The sequence below is a fragment of the Rhea pennata genome, chromosome 4, assembly GCF_028389875.1.
Source record: "Rhea pennata isolate bPtePen1 chromosome 4, bPtePen1.pri, whole genome shotgun sequence".
NCBI classification, from domain to species: domain Eukaryota; kingdom Metazoa; phylum Chordata; class Aves; order Rheiformes; family Rheidae; genus Rhea; species Rhea pennata.
This window is the reverse complement of record NC_084666.1, coordinates 10,233,547-10,251,979: the sequence shown is the minus strand read 5'-3', so window position 1 is coordinate 10,251,979 and position 18,433 is coordinate 10,233,547. Positions and strand designations below refer to the sequence as shown.

Sequence of the window (18,433 nt, the reverse complement as noted above, 5' to 3'; positions counted from 1 at the left end):
AAAACAAAGGAATTAAGAACTATTAAAATATCTGATCTTCAACAGAATCTGAAATATAAGTACTGCATATGCTTTAATTTATGCTCAGGAGCAGAGAGCAAGTGACTGATATACTGTGTGTGTCTTTCCCACAGAAAACAGGAACCAAGGCAAGAAATTCTGGTTCTATGTATGGCCCAAATATTGTATCTCCTTATTAGGGAGAATCCCTTAAGGATATGTGATAAATCCTACTTTATTGTTTTCATAAACAAAAAATTATTATTCTGTAACATCTTTGTTCAAGTTTTAAAGTTGTAACCATGTAACTGTAACAAGATTAAAACTGATATGTATAAACTTTGTAAACATAACCAAAAAAAAAGAAGTTTATGGTATATATTCAGACTTAGAAACTAGATAATCTCTACTCCTGTTTTAGGAATTACAGTAAAATTATTACAAGTCTTGTTAAAAATTATTAGATATAAAATTATTACAGTACTTTTGAACTAAGAAAATTGTTTAAAATGTAATTAAAATAAAATTTCCCCTCTTAATGAAAATTCATGCATAGTATAATTTCAACATAACCATTAAGTCCTTGGTTTTAGGATACTTGCCCCCAAAATATTTGGGAACAAAGTTTGAAAGTACCCTCTTAATGCATATCATTAAAAATTGGTTTTAATGTACTAGTATTGAACAAACTAGCATTATTTTGCACACACTACAAACCAAGTAGCAATTTTAGTAATGGAGGATTAGAGATTTACAAAATATGGCAATATGCTTCGCCCTAGAACAGAACAGAATGTGATAAGCTGACAACCTGATTCAAGAGACTGACCAGGAAGTTTTATGGGCTTTATTCATTAGTGATTGTAGCAATCCACTTATGGTTTTAGACTTCTTCTCTTTACACATTTAGTTTTAGATTTTCTGTGATAGCAATGTGAGAGAAAACTGCTAGTCAGAATTTGAAGTATTCATGACTTCCCCCTGCCCCTTCCCATTAAACTCATGTACTCCTTTTGTCTCGTACCCATTATCATATTAGTGGCAGCTATGCATCCAGTTCCAAACTAGCATATGGGGTTCCCACAAAAGCCAAATTAATATCATAATATCATTAATATCATCCATGCTTATCTGAAATGCTCATCATTAAGTAACATGTGGGATGCCATACTCGTATCAGCTGGACAGTTCCCTTATAGCAATCACTGCAGACACTGGAATCAGAAATTACATGCATGTATGGGATGACTTTAAAAAAAGCTGTATTTCTTGATCATCTTTACCTATAGTAAACCAAATTATTTGCATAAAAGTCTTCATTATTTACAATACAATTGGGAAAAAAAAACACTCTCAGTTAAGCACCAGTACTGACTTAAGGAGCAATGCCTTCAAGCCAGAGTAGTAGTATTCCCTGTCACAAGTGAATTCTGATGTACTTTTAGAGGTTTCCCTTTTCTGCATAGGTTGCATCCATAACATTTCTTTGTTCACATCCATCCTACATGTTCTGAGGAGATTAGTAATAGCAGCAGTTTTACAAAAGGTGCAGATATCACAGACAACTTTCACAGCATGATCAGTTCAGATCTTTTTAAAAAGAAAGGGCCATAAAATCCACTGATCTGGATTACAAAGTTTACCAAGAGTTCATTAAACAAAGTCTATCCACAACCCAAGTGAGAAAAAATGGTTGAAACAGACTCAGTTTCTGTGTGCAAACGACTAGTATTCCAATAGTGGCATATGTCCGCATTTAATTCAGAGATAGCGGGGAGCCCATTTCTCTTCAGCATCAGTGAGTTATGCCAGCTGTGTCATCTTGGTTTAGAGTAACCATAAGGACACTGAAGAATTAGGCTGTCATGACTAGGTAAGACATGAGTGCTGTAGTATTCAACCAAACTTCCCATGTTCAAAAACATGATCTCTGCGTCCAGGTAAAACCTGCAATCCTGTTGTAGAACAAAAACATATGTAATCATTGGCAGTAATTTTTCCTACTTGCAGTGTTAGAAAAATTTTTCAGTCATCATCACTGGAACTAAAGAGCCCCTTCAAACCAGTTGTTGCTTTGCAAGCTATTCCCTCACACAAGTGTAAGTCCATAGTGGATTCCGGTATTTAATATTGCTACCTTCAGGATTTGACTGGATTTTGACGTTTAGTTCTGATACACACATACACACACACGGGTGTGTGCATGCTCACGCTCGCTCGCTCTCACACACACACACACACTTCACGTATAGTACAGCTACTAACCTTTTCAAAGATTCTGTAGTTTCTCACTTTTTCTGCAGATTCATCCCATACAACCAATACCTTGAAAAATAGAAATGCAACATAGTCAGTCTATGTTAATACGCATTTTTAAGTCAATATATTGTTAAGGAATTAATTACAATCAGTTGACCAGACTAAAAGATTTTCATTAAAGTTATGATAATGATTGCCTCAGACTTCCTTGCTTTAAGGAAAGAGCCCATCTAAATTGTTAAGTACTTTACCATACATAAGCTACAACACCTCTAAATCAAGACTGTTAGTTGCCTTATTTTTTGGCAGATTCAGCTATTACAAGTTACCTTTCCAGGCTTAGTAGATGAGTTCCTAATACAGTATAATCCATTTTGCGGTTGTCCTCTTGGGCTATTAGCTTTAAATGTCCTAAAATACAAAAATTACGTGTTAGCATTTTCTGAAATTCTTAAAACTATCTCTATTTCTGCCATAATAATTCATAGTATATCATATCTGATAGAATGTCCATGTTCTAGTAGCTGAACCTGCAATACAGTACTGAATATCTGGCTTTTCTGCCCATTTAGCATCCTAGCAGGACAACCTTTTCCAGATGGAGCAAAATCACTCTGCAAGTACTACACATCCTCAGCCGATACAGGAACACTGAACTAACTCCCCTAAAAAGCAATTTTCATATTAAAGGGATTAAAATACGAGCCTCTTGTTTTTAAATACAGATTATACCTCCCATAGAATGATTTCTCTGCACTACTTCACAGCAGTTTTTGTAGGATTTTTAAGCAACTGTTTTAAAGTTACATCTACCTTTCAACTTCAAAGGATTCGGAGGTATTAAGAAATACTGAATTAGGCAGCTCAACCTGTAGGAAAATAAAAACAAAACAAAAAATCACTACATGTAAGGGAAACTGAAAATGATAGCAACTTGTTAAGCAAATATGCTACAGCTGTCAGTATCTGAATTTATTACTGGTGTATTCTTATAGAAGAAATAAGTATAAAGTAAATATTAAAATCCAAATTTGTCAAGGCGTTTCTTAGAGTTGAAAATCACACAGCACTATGTTTTCAGAAAGTTCCCTTTTCCTAAAAGAGGCACCTGAGAATCCCCTCAAAGTATCAATAAATAAGAAAAATAATTGTCTTTTGACAACAGACCATCTGCTTGATCTTACCTTTTCATAGTCTTCATCAGAATCATCAGCAGGTTGGTTTGGCTTGACAGGTAGTGCTGGTTTTTCAAATGAGAAGCTTCTGAAACTCTGCCCATCTGGTGGCGATCTCCTGGCAGAAATGGAAAAAAAACTGAAGGACATGTCCTCAGGAAAACAAAACAAATATACACAAAGCACTGAAGGGACAATAAAAGTAGAACTAAAGAGCAAGTTTCAGTTTAGGGCTTATCCCACAATAACAAAAAAATTTAGGTTGGAAGGACTTTGGAGATTGGAACCTCTTATTTATTTCAATTTCATGTAAAGAAGCAAATCCCACTGAATTGGATTGCTCAGAGCTGTGTCTAGACACATTCTGAGTGTCTCCAAGAACCAAGATTCTACAGCCTCTTTGAGGAAACCTGTGGCGTTTGACTGCTCTCATGGTGAAAAGTTTTTCCTAGTATTTAGCTGTAATTTTACTGGTTGTGGTTTGTCTGTTGCCTCTCATCTTATCACTGTGCACCTCTGAAGAGAGTCTCACTGTTTTCTTCATACTCTTCTATTAAGTAGCTGTAGACAGCAATACTATCTCCTATTAGCTTTCCTTAAGGTTGCAATCCAGATCTCTCAGCCTCTCCTCATATGTCATGTGCTGCAGACCATCAAACATCATGGTAGCCTTCACTAGCCTCATTTCACTAGACAAGAAGATGATGTCTTTCTTGTACTATCTTTAACAGGATTATTATTCATTCTTCAGAACTGCTAAGCAATCTGATGGATAAAAATATCTTCATCAGCCTCACCACTGTTGCTAGTCCCAAGTCCCTTACTAAAGGAGATCTTAATATAGAATGAAACATTAATTTCCTGTCTCCATAGAAGGCTAAAATTCTTCTTGCGGTTGACTTCAGTTCTGACAGAAAGGCTTCTTTCCACTACAAAGGCTTTTTAGTCTTGGAGAGACCCTAAAACAAATGAACTACTGAATTTTAGTGCAAAATTTGTTGCCTACTATTTCTTTTAGAACTATTTCAGAAGCTAAATTTGTTGAAATTTGGGAACCAAATACCAAGGCAAAAGAGCACAGTGCAGTAGGGAAGAAAGGGATGGTGCAGGGTAGAGAAACCATTATTTTTGTAGATTTGATAAATAGGTCTGTCAAACAAATACGCAGTGAAAAAATCTGATGGAGGATTGCAGTTTCATACTTACTGTAACTGGGGACATAAAGACTTCTCTGGTCTAGGCTTGAATCCTGGCACAGGTGGCTGGTGGCCTGGCACAGGTGGCTTTGGAAGTACTGGTGGTAGGAACAGTCCCGGTTTACCATGTTCTCTTGGCACTTTGATGTCTACTGGCTTTTCAGTTAACTGTGACAGCTTGGGTTTACTGCTTGGTAGTGGAGGAGGAGTTCGTGGTGAAAGGTTTAAGTTCTTTAGCTTCTCGCATCCTTCGGGAGCGGTGAGAACTTGGGGGAGAGGCTCAGAGGGTAACGAGCATGATTCTTTGATACAGACAGACTTTTTGAAAGGAGGTAGAGGAGGTACAGGAGGTGGCTGTTCATTTATTCTCCAGCTTGAGTGCTGAATCTTTGGATTAGATTCAGTTCGGCAATGTAACTGGGATTCTCTCATGTTTAAAAGATCCTCTGGTTTGATATCAGGTAAGCCTCTTTTAGGAGGTGGTGGTGGTACTGGCCCAACAGATTTGCCAACAAAGGAATGGGCCCTTGATTCTGAGAAGGCACCTTTTCTGACATGAGGAACTGGTGGAGGTGGGTAGGCTGGGGGCAGGACCAGAATATCTACACAAAGAACACATCCCAAAAACATGGCATGTTGAGGAGAAACAGAATACATCAAGAAACAAGACTTTTCCATTTTTTTATTTTTCTATATGATTTAAGATATTTCATTGGCATTTGTTCTGACAGTACCAAAAATGAGGATAAGTATTTAACTTTTGAGACAATTCTGAATGTTGTAAATAATAAAATCCTGCAGCCTTTATTCAGGCATGGCTTATGTTGACTTAGCAAGGAATTTTGTCTTCGTTAAAAATAAACAGACTGCATTAAAAGCATTATCCCTTCTCCTTGCTGGTTGCTCTAGGGCAAGAGACCTTCCAGAAAACATGCCCTTTAAGGCATGTAACAGTTTCTGTAAATTGTTTTTGCTGTTACTAGACCCTAAATACCTCTCAAGATTAGACACTTGTGCATTACTTCATTATTTTAACTATCTACAAAGCTTTAGACATAGCTAAACCAAAAGAATGATTTGGCATTCTACATGAAGATGACCTCCACTCGTGGCCTTTTGTAGGGGGAATAAAAGAGATCACATACCATCTTTCCCTAGATCAGGGGTATCTGGTTGCAAGTAAGATTCATCCTCTTCCTCCTGGTCATAATCTGCAGATTAAAATAAATGCGTCAAATTCCGGTAAGTGTTTCTGGAATCATGAAAGAATGTCAAGTATTTACTGCTTTTTAATAAATAAGTATTTTTCATTAAAAAAATTAAAGGTTTAGGGTTAGGGTACTTTGTGGTGACATTTTCTAGTATCATAGTCTGCCTGAGAAAAATCCAGATCAGCTGCAGAGATGCATCTACACACAGAGACATTGGCAGAAATGAGTTGGAAAAAGAAAAACTCTATTACAGAGTTTTGCAAAATTGATGATTTTGCAATATGGAATCCTAAGCAAGCTTAGTGATTTACAAAACAAAACAAAAAAAATGTATCAAAACAAATGGCTCTAAGAGAAGATTATGCTGCTTCTAGGCAGTAATTTTTTATCACTGACTATGTTAGGAGCTTCAAGGACAGCATGTAGCATTTCCCATGGAAATCCATTAAAAAAAAGTGATAAAAGTCAGAAAAAGGGTTCTCATTTTCCTAATTTAAACATTTAAACTCTTTCTAGACCTCTTCAGACATAATTCACATTGTATATAAACATGCCATCTCTACACACAGGGGTCCTAAACCACAACCCTAGACAAAGTGCTGCCAAGTCTGTTTTCTTTTGCTTTGCAACAATTGAACCGGATTTCCTCAAAAGCCTCACTCCCACCTTCTTTGTCCTAGTCAGGAAAAATAGTCAGGAATTTCCTCTCAGGAAATGAGACTACTTGCTGCAATCAATCCTACCCTAAGAAATCCGAAACGGTGGATGGGAAAATGCCTAGTAAGAGGACTACGTTGAACCTTGGGGCAAGACTTCCCATGCTGGATTTTACTAATGCCTTTCTTGACTAGGAAGTCAGTTGCTAAAATGTGTTGTGACACAGCCCATCTGACAGGCTTTCTGCAATACCCTCACTTTAATTAAAAAATTAATACACTTAGCCAGAACTGCCTATTGTGAAGAAACTACAGCAAAGAACAGATGTCAAGCATTGAATAAAAGAGAAACCATGCACAAAATGAGAGCCTGGCAGCCTTAGTTAAACAGTTACTCAGTTTGAAAGTCACTGAAGAATGTTACCCTATGCATTTCCCACAGGCCAATCTCCCATGCCTAATGTGAGACCTTACAGAACTGAGAGGACGATCAATCCTGTTTCATACTGAGTAGCCTATGGACACAGATGCAACAACATCCCAGTGTGAGTGACAGCTTGTTTTGCAGGACAGGTGAATTAACTTCACAGGCAGTACTAGAAGTAACTAGTTCCAGTGTTTCACTGTATTGTCTGAGGTTTCAGAATGCACTTTTAAGTGACTAATACTTTAAATGGCTTTTACTGAAATAAGGACAGCTTGATCCTCTTATTATCAAGTTTAATAAAGACCACTTTGTATTTTCACACAATGACCTCTAGACATACTCGAACGTTGTACCTTTTTGCTAAACTTACTAACTTTCCAACATGCAGCCTTAATAGGCATTTAAAATAGTGTTATTATGGTGTCAAACACCTTCTGGAAAGGTCTGAATCACTTCAGCTACTATTTCTTTTTACTAGTGGTTTATGGTAAAGAATATGTGTTTCTGATTCTAAATTACAACAACTCTACATCCCTTTAACAATATGAATTTACAGTTCTTGGTTGCAAATTGGACCAGACATAATCAGACATATTTAAGCTCTGTGAATAGTTCCTGTGGAATTAGGGTGGGAGGGGTTTAAAAAAAACAAAAAAACAAAAAAACAAAAAAACAAAAAAACAAAAAAACAAAAAAACAAAAAAACAAAAAAACACTTTCAGTAACTACAATTGTCACCTTCGTTATCTGCTGAATGGTGAGAATACTTGATATTAATGGGACGTTCTACTGAGCCATAGAAACTGTCTGCATCAGAACCAGAATCACTGCAAAGAGAAGAGAGAATCCAGTTTGCATTACTGTGATAATGGTCTTAGAACACTAACAATTTCTATTTCTGCACTGGAAAGGAAGGCTGGAAAAGCAGAAGCAATAATTCCTATCCTAATTAGCAGCCAAATAGTTTACTGTCATTTTAAAGTTTGTGTTTGTTTTACACAGAGCTGACATTTTAAATTCTCCTAATGAGAAGATTCAGTCATTACATCCTTTAAAATATGTATTAGGAAAGTTTTCCATTTTGGGGGCTTATTGAACCTGTTATTAATAGTACATTACTTGTAGTTGCAAAGAGCCAACATTATCAAAAGGGAGAAAAGCGAATAAGGATTCATACCTGAATTCTGTTATTGTTTCTTTCTTCTCATGATAGTGATCTATTTCCCTCCTCAGGGATAGCATCCAGTTCTTAAAACAAAGAAACAATATTTAAATTGTTAAACAAATAGGCACTGTATTTGTTCTCTGTAAAGCTAGAGTAGCTACACCTAGGAACCTATATCAAAATAATATTTACCCTAACTTTACAGAAGCATCAAGAGGATTTATTAGTCAAAATCTCTAACTATCTAAAATCCTGTAACAATGTATTAAACTTCCAATTTATGAATTTTAAGCTGTTACCTCTAAAACTAGATATTTGTTCATAGTCTATTTATAGATCAGAGATTTCCCACTTTATCAAAGATTTAACATGCAAGTATTCATTCCTTGGCTAAAAATAAAACCAGGAGTATGAAAAGGCCATGATATCTAGTATGTTACATCTAGCCATTCCCTAAATCACAACTTGGACTCACACTAAGATAATATTCAAAACTTCAGATGTGATTTTCAGAGGAGCCCAAACAACTAGATGCACAAATTTCAGTGGCAGCGGAGCATCCAGATCATTTAGATTTCAGGCATGTCCAAGATTCACTGTCGTCTTCTTTTGCAATATAGTTTTCCTTGACACAGAAACATACCTTTCTTTCATCTTCAGAAGAAGCAGAAAAAAACCATGTCCTGTGCTTCTTGCTAATGTGAACTAACTTGAAAGGAAACACATTGCTTGATGTTGTCTCTTCAGCTGCCCGCATAACCCTGAGGAACAGAACCACCAATATATAAAAACTTTTTTATGAAGTTAATTCTGTTGTGCAAGTCATAAAGCTGACAGAAAGTGGTTTTACCAGCCAATATTGCCCTGCTAAAAATAACCCCCAAACCCAGGCACCACCAGAATACCCATACATGCTTTTGTAACACTTCTGTTATTAAAGTGATAGAAAGGACAATGAAAAGGTCCTGACAGGATAAAAAAAAAAAAAACTAGTTGAACCACCAGCCAGACTCATATATAGATGTGTTAATTTAAGCCTGCTTATTTTTTTGCACTTTTTTTTTCCTTACACATACTATTTGGCAGAATTTTATCATTTGAGAATCCTCTGGGGAAAAAAATAAAAGAAACATATTTAACAGAGTTTGGGAAAGCGACTGAGTGCAAGATTTATATGGAAAAAAATGGAAAAAAACTAATAGGGCTATCTTTGTTGTTGGTCCTAAACTTTTTAACCTGCCTTTTTCCTCATATAATGCAGTATTTCCATGAGTCACTAATATTTAGGGAAGTTGGTTTATAAAGCAAGAAGAAAGATCATCAGAACCATTTGACTTTTGGTTAGGTACCCAAGTCAAGATAAATTTGGGTGGGTGGGGAAGTCTAGTCAACACCCAGCAGCTGCCACAATGCAAACTGCAAAATGTTTTTATATTAGATATCACATCTTTTTAGAACCCAAATGCTAATTTTAAACTGCAGGTTGAGGTTTGCTGCACCTATTCAGCCCTAAACAAAGCTGGAAAAGGAACTGCTGCTTACTAATTTAGGAATAAGGAGGATGTTAATGTAGGAAATACCCATGGTATGCAAGGAGGGTACTAATGATTCAACAGACATCCCAACTTGTTCTGAGTCACTAGTGAACTCGGCACTCTCTCACATTCTGCCCACTCTAAACACATAAAAGCTGTTGAATGAAAGGTACAAAATCAAAATCCACTGAAGAATTAGAGAGACTGTCTCCAACAACTTTATGCAACTACCCAGTCTACCAAATGAATTTCTTTCATTTCAAACTCTATTTCAATAATGTTTATGTCTCTGCCTAACACTAAGCATTACTTGCCCCCAATTCCGGATAAGGTCTGAATAGCTTGCTATAATACAGACACGTACAAGCAATGAGACAGTCCCCAGCATTTACAAATCCTATGGCATTTTTCATACTAACCTGAATACTGAAGCCAGCATCATAGCCAAGTTACAGTGAGGGCTGCTCATACAAATTCATTTTGAATTTTTAATTAGCTACAATGTTTTCTACTACATTCCTACAAAATGCGCCATTGCTATGGTCAGATAGAAACCTCTCACATTTTAATAAAACATTCCCTTACCGGAAAAGTCTGATAAACTACGCAGTACAAGAATGATACAAATGTATATGAATACGATAAAATTGCACTGGTTAGGATCAATAATGTGATACTCTCTACATTCGGTATCTGATTAGTTCATTCTTAGCATCAAATTACAATAGTATTTTTCTAAATTTACTTCAGAATTCTGTTAGTAGGACTTGTATGTATGCTGTACTCAGTCAAATTCTGATAGTACTGGCTAACTTGAAAGCCATATATTTTTGTCTTCAACTTACAAAGCAAGTATTAAAGTGTTGTTATTTATATATACATATATATATATATACACACATACACACACACTTTTATTTATATACATATATATAAAACTTGTATTGAAATGAGTCACAGATTTCAAATACATGTTCTCTCACTTATCACTCTTGTAGTCGATTTAGTTTTGACACTGACTACTATTACTGAATGAGCAACTCTATAATTATTCCTCTTTTTCTAATGGTCACTGAAATTGCTAGAATTAAAGATCATTTGTCTGAAATAATCCACATCTATCCGTGTGTGCAAAGTTTGCATTTGATCAGGAACAAAAGTAAACTCACTGCCATTTTAACAGTTTTACTGGAGAAGTTACAAAAGATGAAAGGCATGCATTTATAAAGCACAGGAAACATCATATATACAATTTGAAAGGAATACATCTCTTGGAATTTGAGATGAATGCTTAATGCCAACCACAGATGTAGTTTTATTTAACTTTGTTTGAAATGAAAACTACACTGTCCTTATTAAGTAAAAGGAAGTTGGGTATTAAATAAGCTCTATGACACTCACCTGTTATATCCATTTAAAGAAAATGCACCCTGTGGAGATGCAGATGTGCTACTCTTAAAGTAGTAAATACATCCCTCGTGAATAATCACAAATCTCAAAGGCCCTAAAAAGGATTTAAAAAGTGAGCAAAAACCAAACCCAATGCACATGCATTTCTAAATTCTTAAACAGCAATTCTGCCCAAGTTTAGAGGATCTAATTAATTTACATGTCGCTACAAAATGGCATATACTGGTTGAGTGACAGCTGACCAATGACGGATTCATTAATTGTGCAGTAAAGCAGTCCATTCACAGGCTTTTAGCACTGAGGGTAGCATTTGCTTTCCTCTTTTGAGAGGAAGCTGATCTGACAACTGCAAAAGGAACATCAGAGAATGCAAATCTGACCTTTACCTATGTTCTTTTTTTGGAAGAATAAGCTAAACTAAGAGTACAGCCTGAAACATGATGGGAGGAGTGTAGCCCCTGGCTAAAAAAAAAAAAATACAGGCTAAATAAAATAATATTTATGTTCACCCCCAAACCATTACAATAATTCCTTCTCTTCCTTCATCTCAGGTACATAAAGCTGGCAATAAAACAGTGTTTTCGTTTCTTTTTTAAATAATCAAATGACAACACTCTTTCTTTCTTTGATGAAGGCAGTAATAAAAATCCTTGTTCTTAATTGTATTCGTACTGTTTCATTTTAAACAGGTATAGCAAGTGAACAGACTAAATAAACCTAAAGCCTTATTTCTTCTTGTAAATGGATTCTGATTCCAAACATGATTACTGTTATTAGAATTTCCACTTCGCAGTCAGAGATGGGGAAATTTTTTCAGTACAACAGATGCATTTCAGCTGGAGAAAAAGCTGAGTACTAATTTCTTTCAGAAAAAAAATGAAATCAATACATCTCTACTCCTAAAAATCTTACTTCTGAAGGTCTCGACAGGAGATTTAACTGAACATAAGAAAAGGAACCACAACACTTTCATTTAAGATTTAGTTCCAGAACAATTAAAGCAAATCTGTCAAGTTGGGTATTTTCTACGTATACTCCAGCACAATTTCAGTCCAAAACAGAAAAAGTAAATGAAAAAAGGCTTTATTAAAGAGCCTGCTAACATGAAATATGTTTACGGTTCCAAAGGCAAGCATTTAAAACAGTAACATTTAATTTAGTTAATACTTTATTCAACTTACACTTCAAGATCTGCAGCTGAGTGCCTCCTTTTTTATGAAGATAGCCTGATTTGGTCACTCCTCCAGGCATTGTCAAAAGATTTTGCGCTCCAATTGCCTTCATTGGGACTGGCCAGACCTGCTCCTCTGAGGCCATCATTCTGCAATTCAGAGTGATGAAAAAGCTGTTTGAAAGTTATACTTTGCTTTAAGAAATGAGTATAGAGAAACACAGTTCATTTCCTTAAACATGTTTTCCAAACAACTAACATGGTTTAGCAGTCAAGTATGTAGCACAGACGGGTGTTCACAGATTCCAGGAAGTTTGCGATGTATTAAAAAAAAAATGCAGAAAGTCCCAATTTATTTTTATACAGTTCATGAGTGTGATTGACAGTTGTTGAAACAATGAGAGAATGCTTAGTAAATGCAACTTAAATATTTATATTAAAAACATGGCCCAGATCTTAACACTGAGAGGCTTACCGGGCGACTGATAAGAGAAAATATTCTTCTTCAAAGTTATATGTCACACAAATACACAAAATTTAATTTTCTGTATAATATGGGAATCAATTTTGGATTTAAGCAACTGGAATATCCACCAATATTTACTGCTCATATTTACATGTTTTACTCTAAATAAAAGCATATAACCTATATTGGATGTTATACGTGACACAGCACATAGTGCAATTCAAGTTAATCCCAGACTGCTGCAGGCTGCCATTTAATTTATATATAAATTATTAATGACATGCTACACTAGTAATCTTTGTAATTACCACTCTTTCTGTTATTTTCTTACACATTACCAAGAAAATTAGTCTCTTTTGCAGAAATTTGATCTGTTTGATACATCTCTAAATCACCCTTCTTTCTTCAACTGGCAACCAAAGTATTTAGAACTGTACAGCCCTACATTGTAATACAGGAAAAAAAAAAGTATAAACTGAAGAGAAAACTTGACCTTCCTATGTAGTGGTCTACTATTCTCAGCTTTAGGGTTAGAGACTTCTGCTAGCAAGAGGCAATCTGATAAAGTTCATCTGCAAATAAAACCATTTAAGCAGCTTCTGATAAAGAAATGATGGGTTTAGAATCTTGCAAAAAAATCAAAGTGAGGGAAATAGAGTGTTCATCAGCTGGCTGCTGACACTAAACCACACTACAGTACTGTTAAGAGTGATTTCCTTGAAATTATGAATGCAAAAGAAAGTACTGGATGAAATTTTTTCTTTTAAGAACAGGCACATCAACATTCAAAAACATTTGAAATTAGTTTATGATTAAGTGATTTCAGTTTGTTTCTAGTTACATTTAGGAAAAAAATAAAACTGGAACCTTTTTATTCAGCCAAAAATACTCTGATCTCAGATATATTGATTTAACTCTATCAGTAGTCTCAATGCCACCAAACAGTTCAAGCTCACTGAGTCTTCAAATTCTGTTGGCTTATTCAATAAAGAACAGATCAAGAGGACTTAAATGCTCGGCCCTTAGAATGAAACTATAATCCCAGTGTAACGTACTTTAGTCAAATACATATCAGAAAAGGGAGACTTAAATGTCTCAGAGCAGTTATGCAAAATAACCAGCAAGCTGAAATTTCTACCAAGCTAATCACAAACACTGGGCAAGAGGGATATCCCTGATAATCCAACAAAACCTCCCTAGGTAAATATTGAAAACAAATATTTGACTAAGTCATGGTGGCCTTCCATGTGGGAATACAGTAGTCAGACTGGTCACTAAAATGTTTCTGGATAGGGCACTTTTTAAAACTCCCCAAAAAGCCAGAACATCCTAGGAGTGTGTGTGTGGGGGGGGGGGGGGGGGGGGTCACAGAAGCAGAGGAGCAAGCAGTAAGGAATCCAGCTCTGCAGCACAGTGACTGTGACACAACTACAGAGGAAGACTGGCAGAGCATCAGGTTCCTATTCCTCTATTTATGACCATTTCTTACTTTTGACTTCCTACTATAAAACAGTCCTGGTAACAGAAACCAAACCTCTGAAATTCCCCATCCCAGCCAACTGAATAAAAGTACATGTGGCTGAACTCAGCGAAGTGGGTATTATATAAGCTTAAGAAACCACCTAATATATAAGGCTTTTTCAATGCATTTACAGGCTGCTGTGGCTATTTTCTGGATCTCACTGTGGCTTACACCGCTCCTAATATCTACAGGCTCCTCAAGCACTTTCAGGTCAAAATTGGAGACACACAGGGAAAGACTTTGGCATTCTGGATCAAAATGTTTGAATTAGCTTCTAAAATCCATCTAAGTACTTTTAATCTAGTCCCCAAAAGATTTTCACTTTTCTTGATAGTGTAAAACAATCTTGGAAGAACACTAGATGCTATTTTGCATTGCATTACAGGGACAATTGTTTCTAGCAAAACAATTTAACTGCAGGATTGATTGCAAGGGTCGAAAAAGAAAAAAAATAGATGCTCTTACAGATTTTTCCAGACTTAGCATCCACAATATGGTTGCATTTAGCTCCCTGAAGTGGTTCCTTTCACTCCTGATACATGAAGAACAGATCGATACTATCAGATGTACTCAATGGCAAGCAACTAAAGTCACTGTAGAACCTATTTCCAAGTTGCGGTTTTTACGCAGTTGCACTCTTGCGCTACTTTGAGTTAATTGCACTTACACTGGGTTAACAATGAAGTTAATGGAAAGGATCCACCAAGCGCAATCGGGAACAAGCCATGCTCATTTGCTGATGTCTGTCCCGTTACGAACTACAATGTGACAATACTCGTGCTCTGTTTTGTGCTAGTCTCTAGCACACATGCTCCTTCCCATTCTTGTCACCAAGAAAAGACATGCATATTTTTATACTAAATTTTCATCAAGTCCCCAAACCCATTACAAGCAGCTATTAAACCAGCCTCCCTCCCCACTGAAACGGCACTGCGCTGGACCTCTGAGCCAGAGGACTACAGCAGACAGGGAAAGACCTTTTATTACTCTATTTCTCATATTATCCCTGTGATTGCTTGACGGAGATCATAGCTTTTGAGTAGGAGAAACACTGGAACAGCATTTTATAGGATTTACTTCATCATTCAACAGTTTTTTGAAAGACAGAACAGTGCAGTTATGCTGCTCTCCAGCATGATACAGTGCTTATGCTAGTAGTGTACCTACTTCATACATGCAAATGGATCTGCCAGACTTAAAACCAAAACAGTCTACAATGCATAATTAGTACGTCGAGTCAGTCCACATCTGTCTATCATTTGAATATACCTTTCTCAATCATTTTCAAAATAAACTTTAGGTGAAAATAGGGAATCTGTATCAAGAAACTCACAACAACATGAAGAAAGGTGAACTTAAGCACTTCATGGTGTGCCCTTGATAATGCCACACTGATTTAGAAGTGTTTTCTAAATTGTAATGACACTCTTATTAAACAAACTGCAAACATGGTGCAGGCTTCTGTTACACTACAGTGTGCAGATATATACATCTATGAAGTAATTTTCAACTCATCCCCTCAGTCAACACATATAAAATAGCTGGAGTTGAGTATGAGGCATAAGTTCACATGCTAAAAACCCTAAAAAAGTAAAACTAAAAAGTAAAAATAAAGTTCTGCCACATAAAATCTGGAATACATTATGAAAGTACACTTACCCCTCTTGGCCTTAAGATCTATTGGCATTCAACCAAATTAAAGCAAATAAAGGCTGATTCAACTAAGGATTGCATCTTGAAAGAGCCATGAGTCCTCAGTTCTTGCTGAACTCAAGCTGAACATATGGCAGATGTGATCAGCTCCACATCTTGCAGTATATAGGCGTAAAAACACATTACACGCATTTCTGAAGCTACAGCTGCCAAAAGCTGTGTTAGAAGTCCTCATTTGTCATAATATTATCAGTCTATCCTGAAGCCCAGTGTGGTCATGCTTAAAACAAACAAAAAACAGACTCCAAAACCGCATTACAAAAATTAAACCTGATCTGAATTCATCACAAGTATCTTAATGTAAATCATAGCTGAGGACTTTGCAATGTCCTGTAAATTTTATTTTGAAAGTAAAACCTAGCAAAGCGTTTGCCTCTGAATGTACACATAATTTATGAAAACGAATACATTCCACATACAGTGCAGAGGGAGACTTAAGCTTGTCTCTGCAAATGACTTAGCCAAAAATGAAGTAGTATTATGTGTATAGTAGAACTATAAAATGTTTCCCCAGAGCGCTCTCAGCCAGTCTGAACAAAAACTAGTTCTCTGATTCAGTAAGCTACACATTTATCATCTATTCTCAAAACTGTTTTCTAATCCTGCAGAAATCTCTCCATTTATTAAATATTTTTCAGTATTTCTGAAACGCTGTTCTATATTTCTCCCACTTTGGGGGGTTACACATTCCATTCCTTAATACTTCTAACAGCCCCTTTCACAATGGTCCCTCAGAAGGATTAACAGCATAGCACAAACACTGGCAAGTCAAGTAAACCTTACAGGACAAAGGGGACAGAGAACTAAGCATAACTGAGATACACAATTTAACTTGCTTCAATCTGCTTTTCTTTTCAGGCAAATAATTCCAAACAACGCTCTTATCTCTTTCCCCTCTAATAATTCATGCAGGAAATTCAAAGGTAAAAAGTATTCTTCTTAGATATTCTTCGCTTTAGTCTACACTCTGCATAAAGAGGAAAGAACAGAGAAATACAATCCACAGACAGATATACACTAACCTGTTGACCACGCATGAACGACACATAGTTTTCCTGCTGACAGTTTCACCAAACGACTGTTTCCTTTGCAATAACAAAGCCATTAATAACTTATGACCCCTCTCATACATACGAGGGACATCTCCACACTGCTCCCATTTCTGTGTAAAAGAAGGTTCAGTGCAACTGCGATGGCTGCTGTACATTCAACACAGAAAAGGAAAAGAAACCCAGCCCCAACTGCTTGTGCATCTGCACTGCGGTGTGGCCAAAGGGGACGCCTAGGCAATGACTTGTTTCCTTTGCTACTTCCTCTTTCCCCCCAGTGCTAATAGGCAGCACAGTCTTTGTCAGATTTCCCAATCTCCCAGAGAGGTTGTAACTCAAACCATGCAGATTACAACTTCTGTCAGAGTGACCCAAATTGCAGAGGGCATTTTCCACTGCTCAAGTTGCTTCCTATTCACCTATCAATCAATCACTTTGCTATGGGAGAAAAAAATGTAGTTTATTTTTTTACAGTGCACTCAGGCTCTCACACCAGCAGAGGCATGGTTCAGAAACATAGCCTGGTGCATCTAAAGAGCAGTAAGTGCTTCAGTGCCTGCACTGCAATACAGAAATATGTAAGTATTTAATCTGTTTCCTTCACTTTATCTAAAGCTTTTATTTCTCTCTTCAACACCTTATATTAAGAAATTTGAAAAATTATGCAGGATATACACACTCTGTAGTAAGTACTGTCTATATGTTTGACATTATACAAACCACAAAAGACAATAAAATTCTAACCGAAGGAGATCACAAATTAAGGCCAACAATTCTAAAGGCAAGTGCCACCATCAGATAATGAACGAATGCCATTGTTTTACACTAAGAATAGGATTCATCTGGAGTTGTTAAAAAGATTTGAATATTTTGAATATTGTTCAACTTGTTCATCAATGACCTGGATGAGGGGACAGAGTGCCTCCTCAGCAAGTTTGCCCATGATCCCAAGCTGGGAGGAGTGGCTGATACACCCGAGGGCTGCGCTGCCATTCAGAGAGACCTGGGCAGGCTGGAGAGCTGGGCAGAGAGGAACCTCCTGAGGTTCAACAAGGACAAGTGCAGGGTCCTGCACCTAGGGAAAAATAACCCTAGGCACCAGTACAAGCTGGGGGCTGACCTGCTGGAGAGCAGCTCTGCAGAGAAGGACCTGGCAGTGCTGGTGGATGACAGGTTGACCGTGAGCCAGCAATGTGCCCTTGTGGCCAAGAAGGCCAATGGTATCCTGGGGTGCACTAGGAAGAGTGTTGCCAGCAGGTCAAGGGAGGTGATCCTGCCCCTCTCCTCAGCCCTGGGGAGGCCTCCTCTCAAGTACTGTGTCCAGTTCTGGGCTCCCCAAGACAAGAGAGACATGGAGCTCCTGGAGAGAGTCCAGCATAGGGCTACAAGGATGATCAGAGGGCTGGAGCACCTGCCCTATGAGGAATGGCTGCGAGAACTGGGCCTCCTTAGCCTGGAGAAGAGAAGACTGAGGGGGG

The 18,433-nt window shown here is 37.0% G+C and overlaps 1 protein-coding gene across 2 annotated transcripts in view; it reads right to left on the bottom strand.

Annotated features, from left to right (window-relative positions):
- Positions 1-486: 486 nt before the first annotated feature.
- Positions 487-18,433, bottom strand: part of SH3BP2 (SH3 domain binding protein 2) — a 38,795-nt gene continuing 20,848 nt past the window's right edge. The window contains exons 1-13 of one of the 2 annotated variants that reach the window (XM_062574547.1): positions 16,929-17,107; positions 12,216-12,355; positions 11,026-11,128; positions 8,733-8,850; positions 8,102-8,172; positions 7,663-7,751; positions 5,776-5,841; positions 4,641-5,232; positions 3,444-3,552; positions 3,073-3,128; positions 2,589-2,670; positions 2,266-2,325; positions 487-1,955 (exon numbers count right to left, since the gene is read on the bottom strand). In XM_062574547.1, the coding sequence (XP_062430531.1) occupies positions 1,818-1,955; positions 2,266-2,325; positions 2,589-2,670; positions 3,073-3,128; positions 3,444-3,552; positions 4,641-5,232; positions 5,776-5,841; positions 7,663-7,751; positions 8,102-8,172; positions 8,733-8,850; positions 11,026-11,128; positions 12,216-12,355; positions 16,929-17,038 (1,734 nt within the window). In that variant the 5' untranslated portion in view covers positions 17,039-17,107 and the 3' untranslated portion in view covers positions 487-1,817. Of the gene's footprint in view, positions 1,956-2,265; positions 2,326-2,588; positions 2,671-3,072; positions 3,129-3,443; positions 3,553-4,640; positions 5,233-5,775; positions 5,842-7,662; positions 7,752-8,101; positions 8,173-8,732; positions 8,851-11,025; positions 11,129-12,215; positions 12,356-16,928; positions 17,108-18,433 lie in introns of those variants that run through there. The other variant, XM_062574548.1, reaches the window with a different exon arrangement.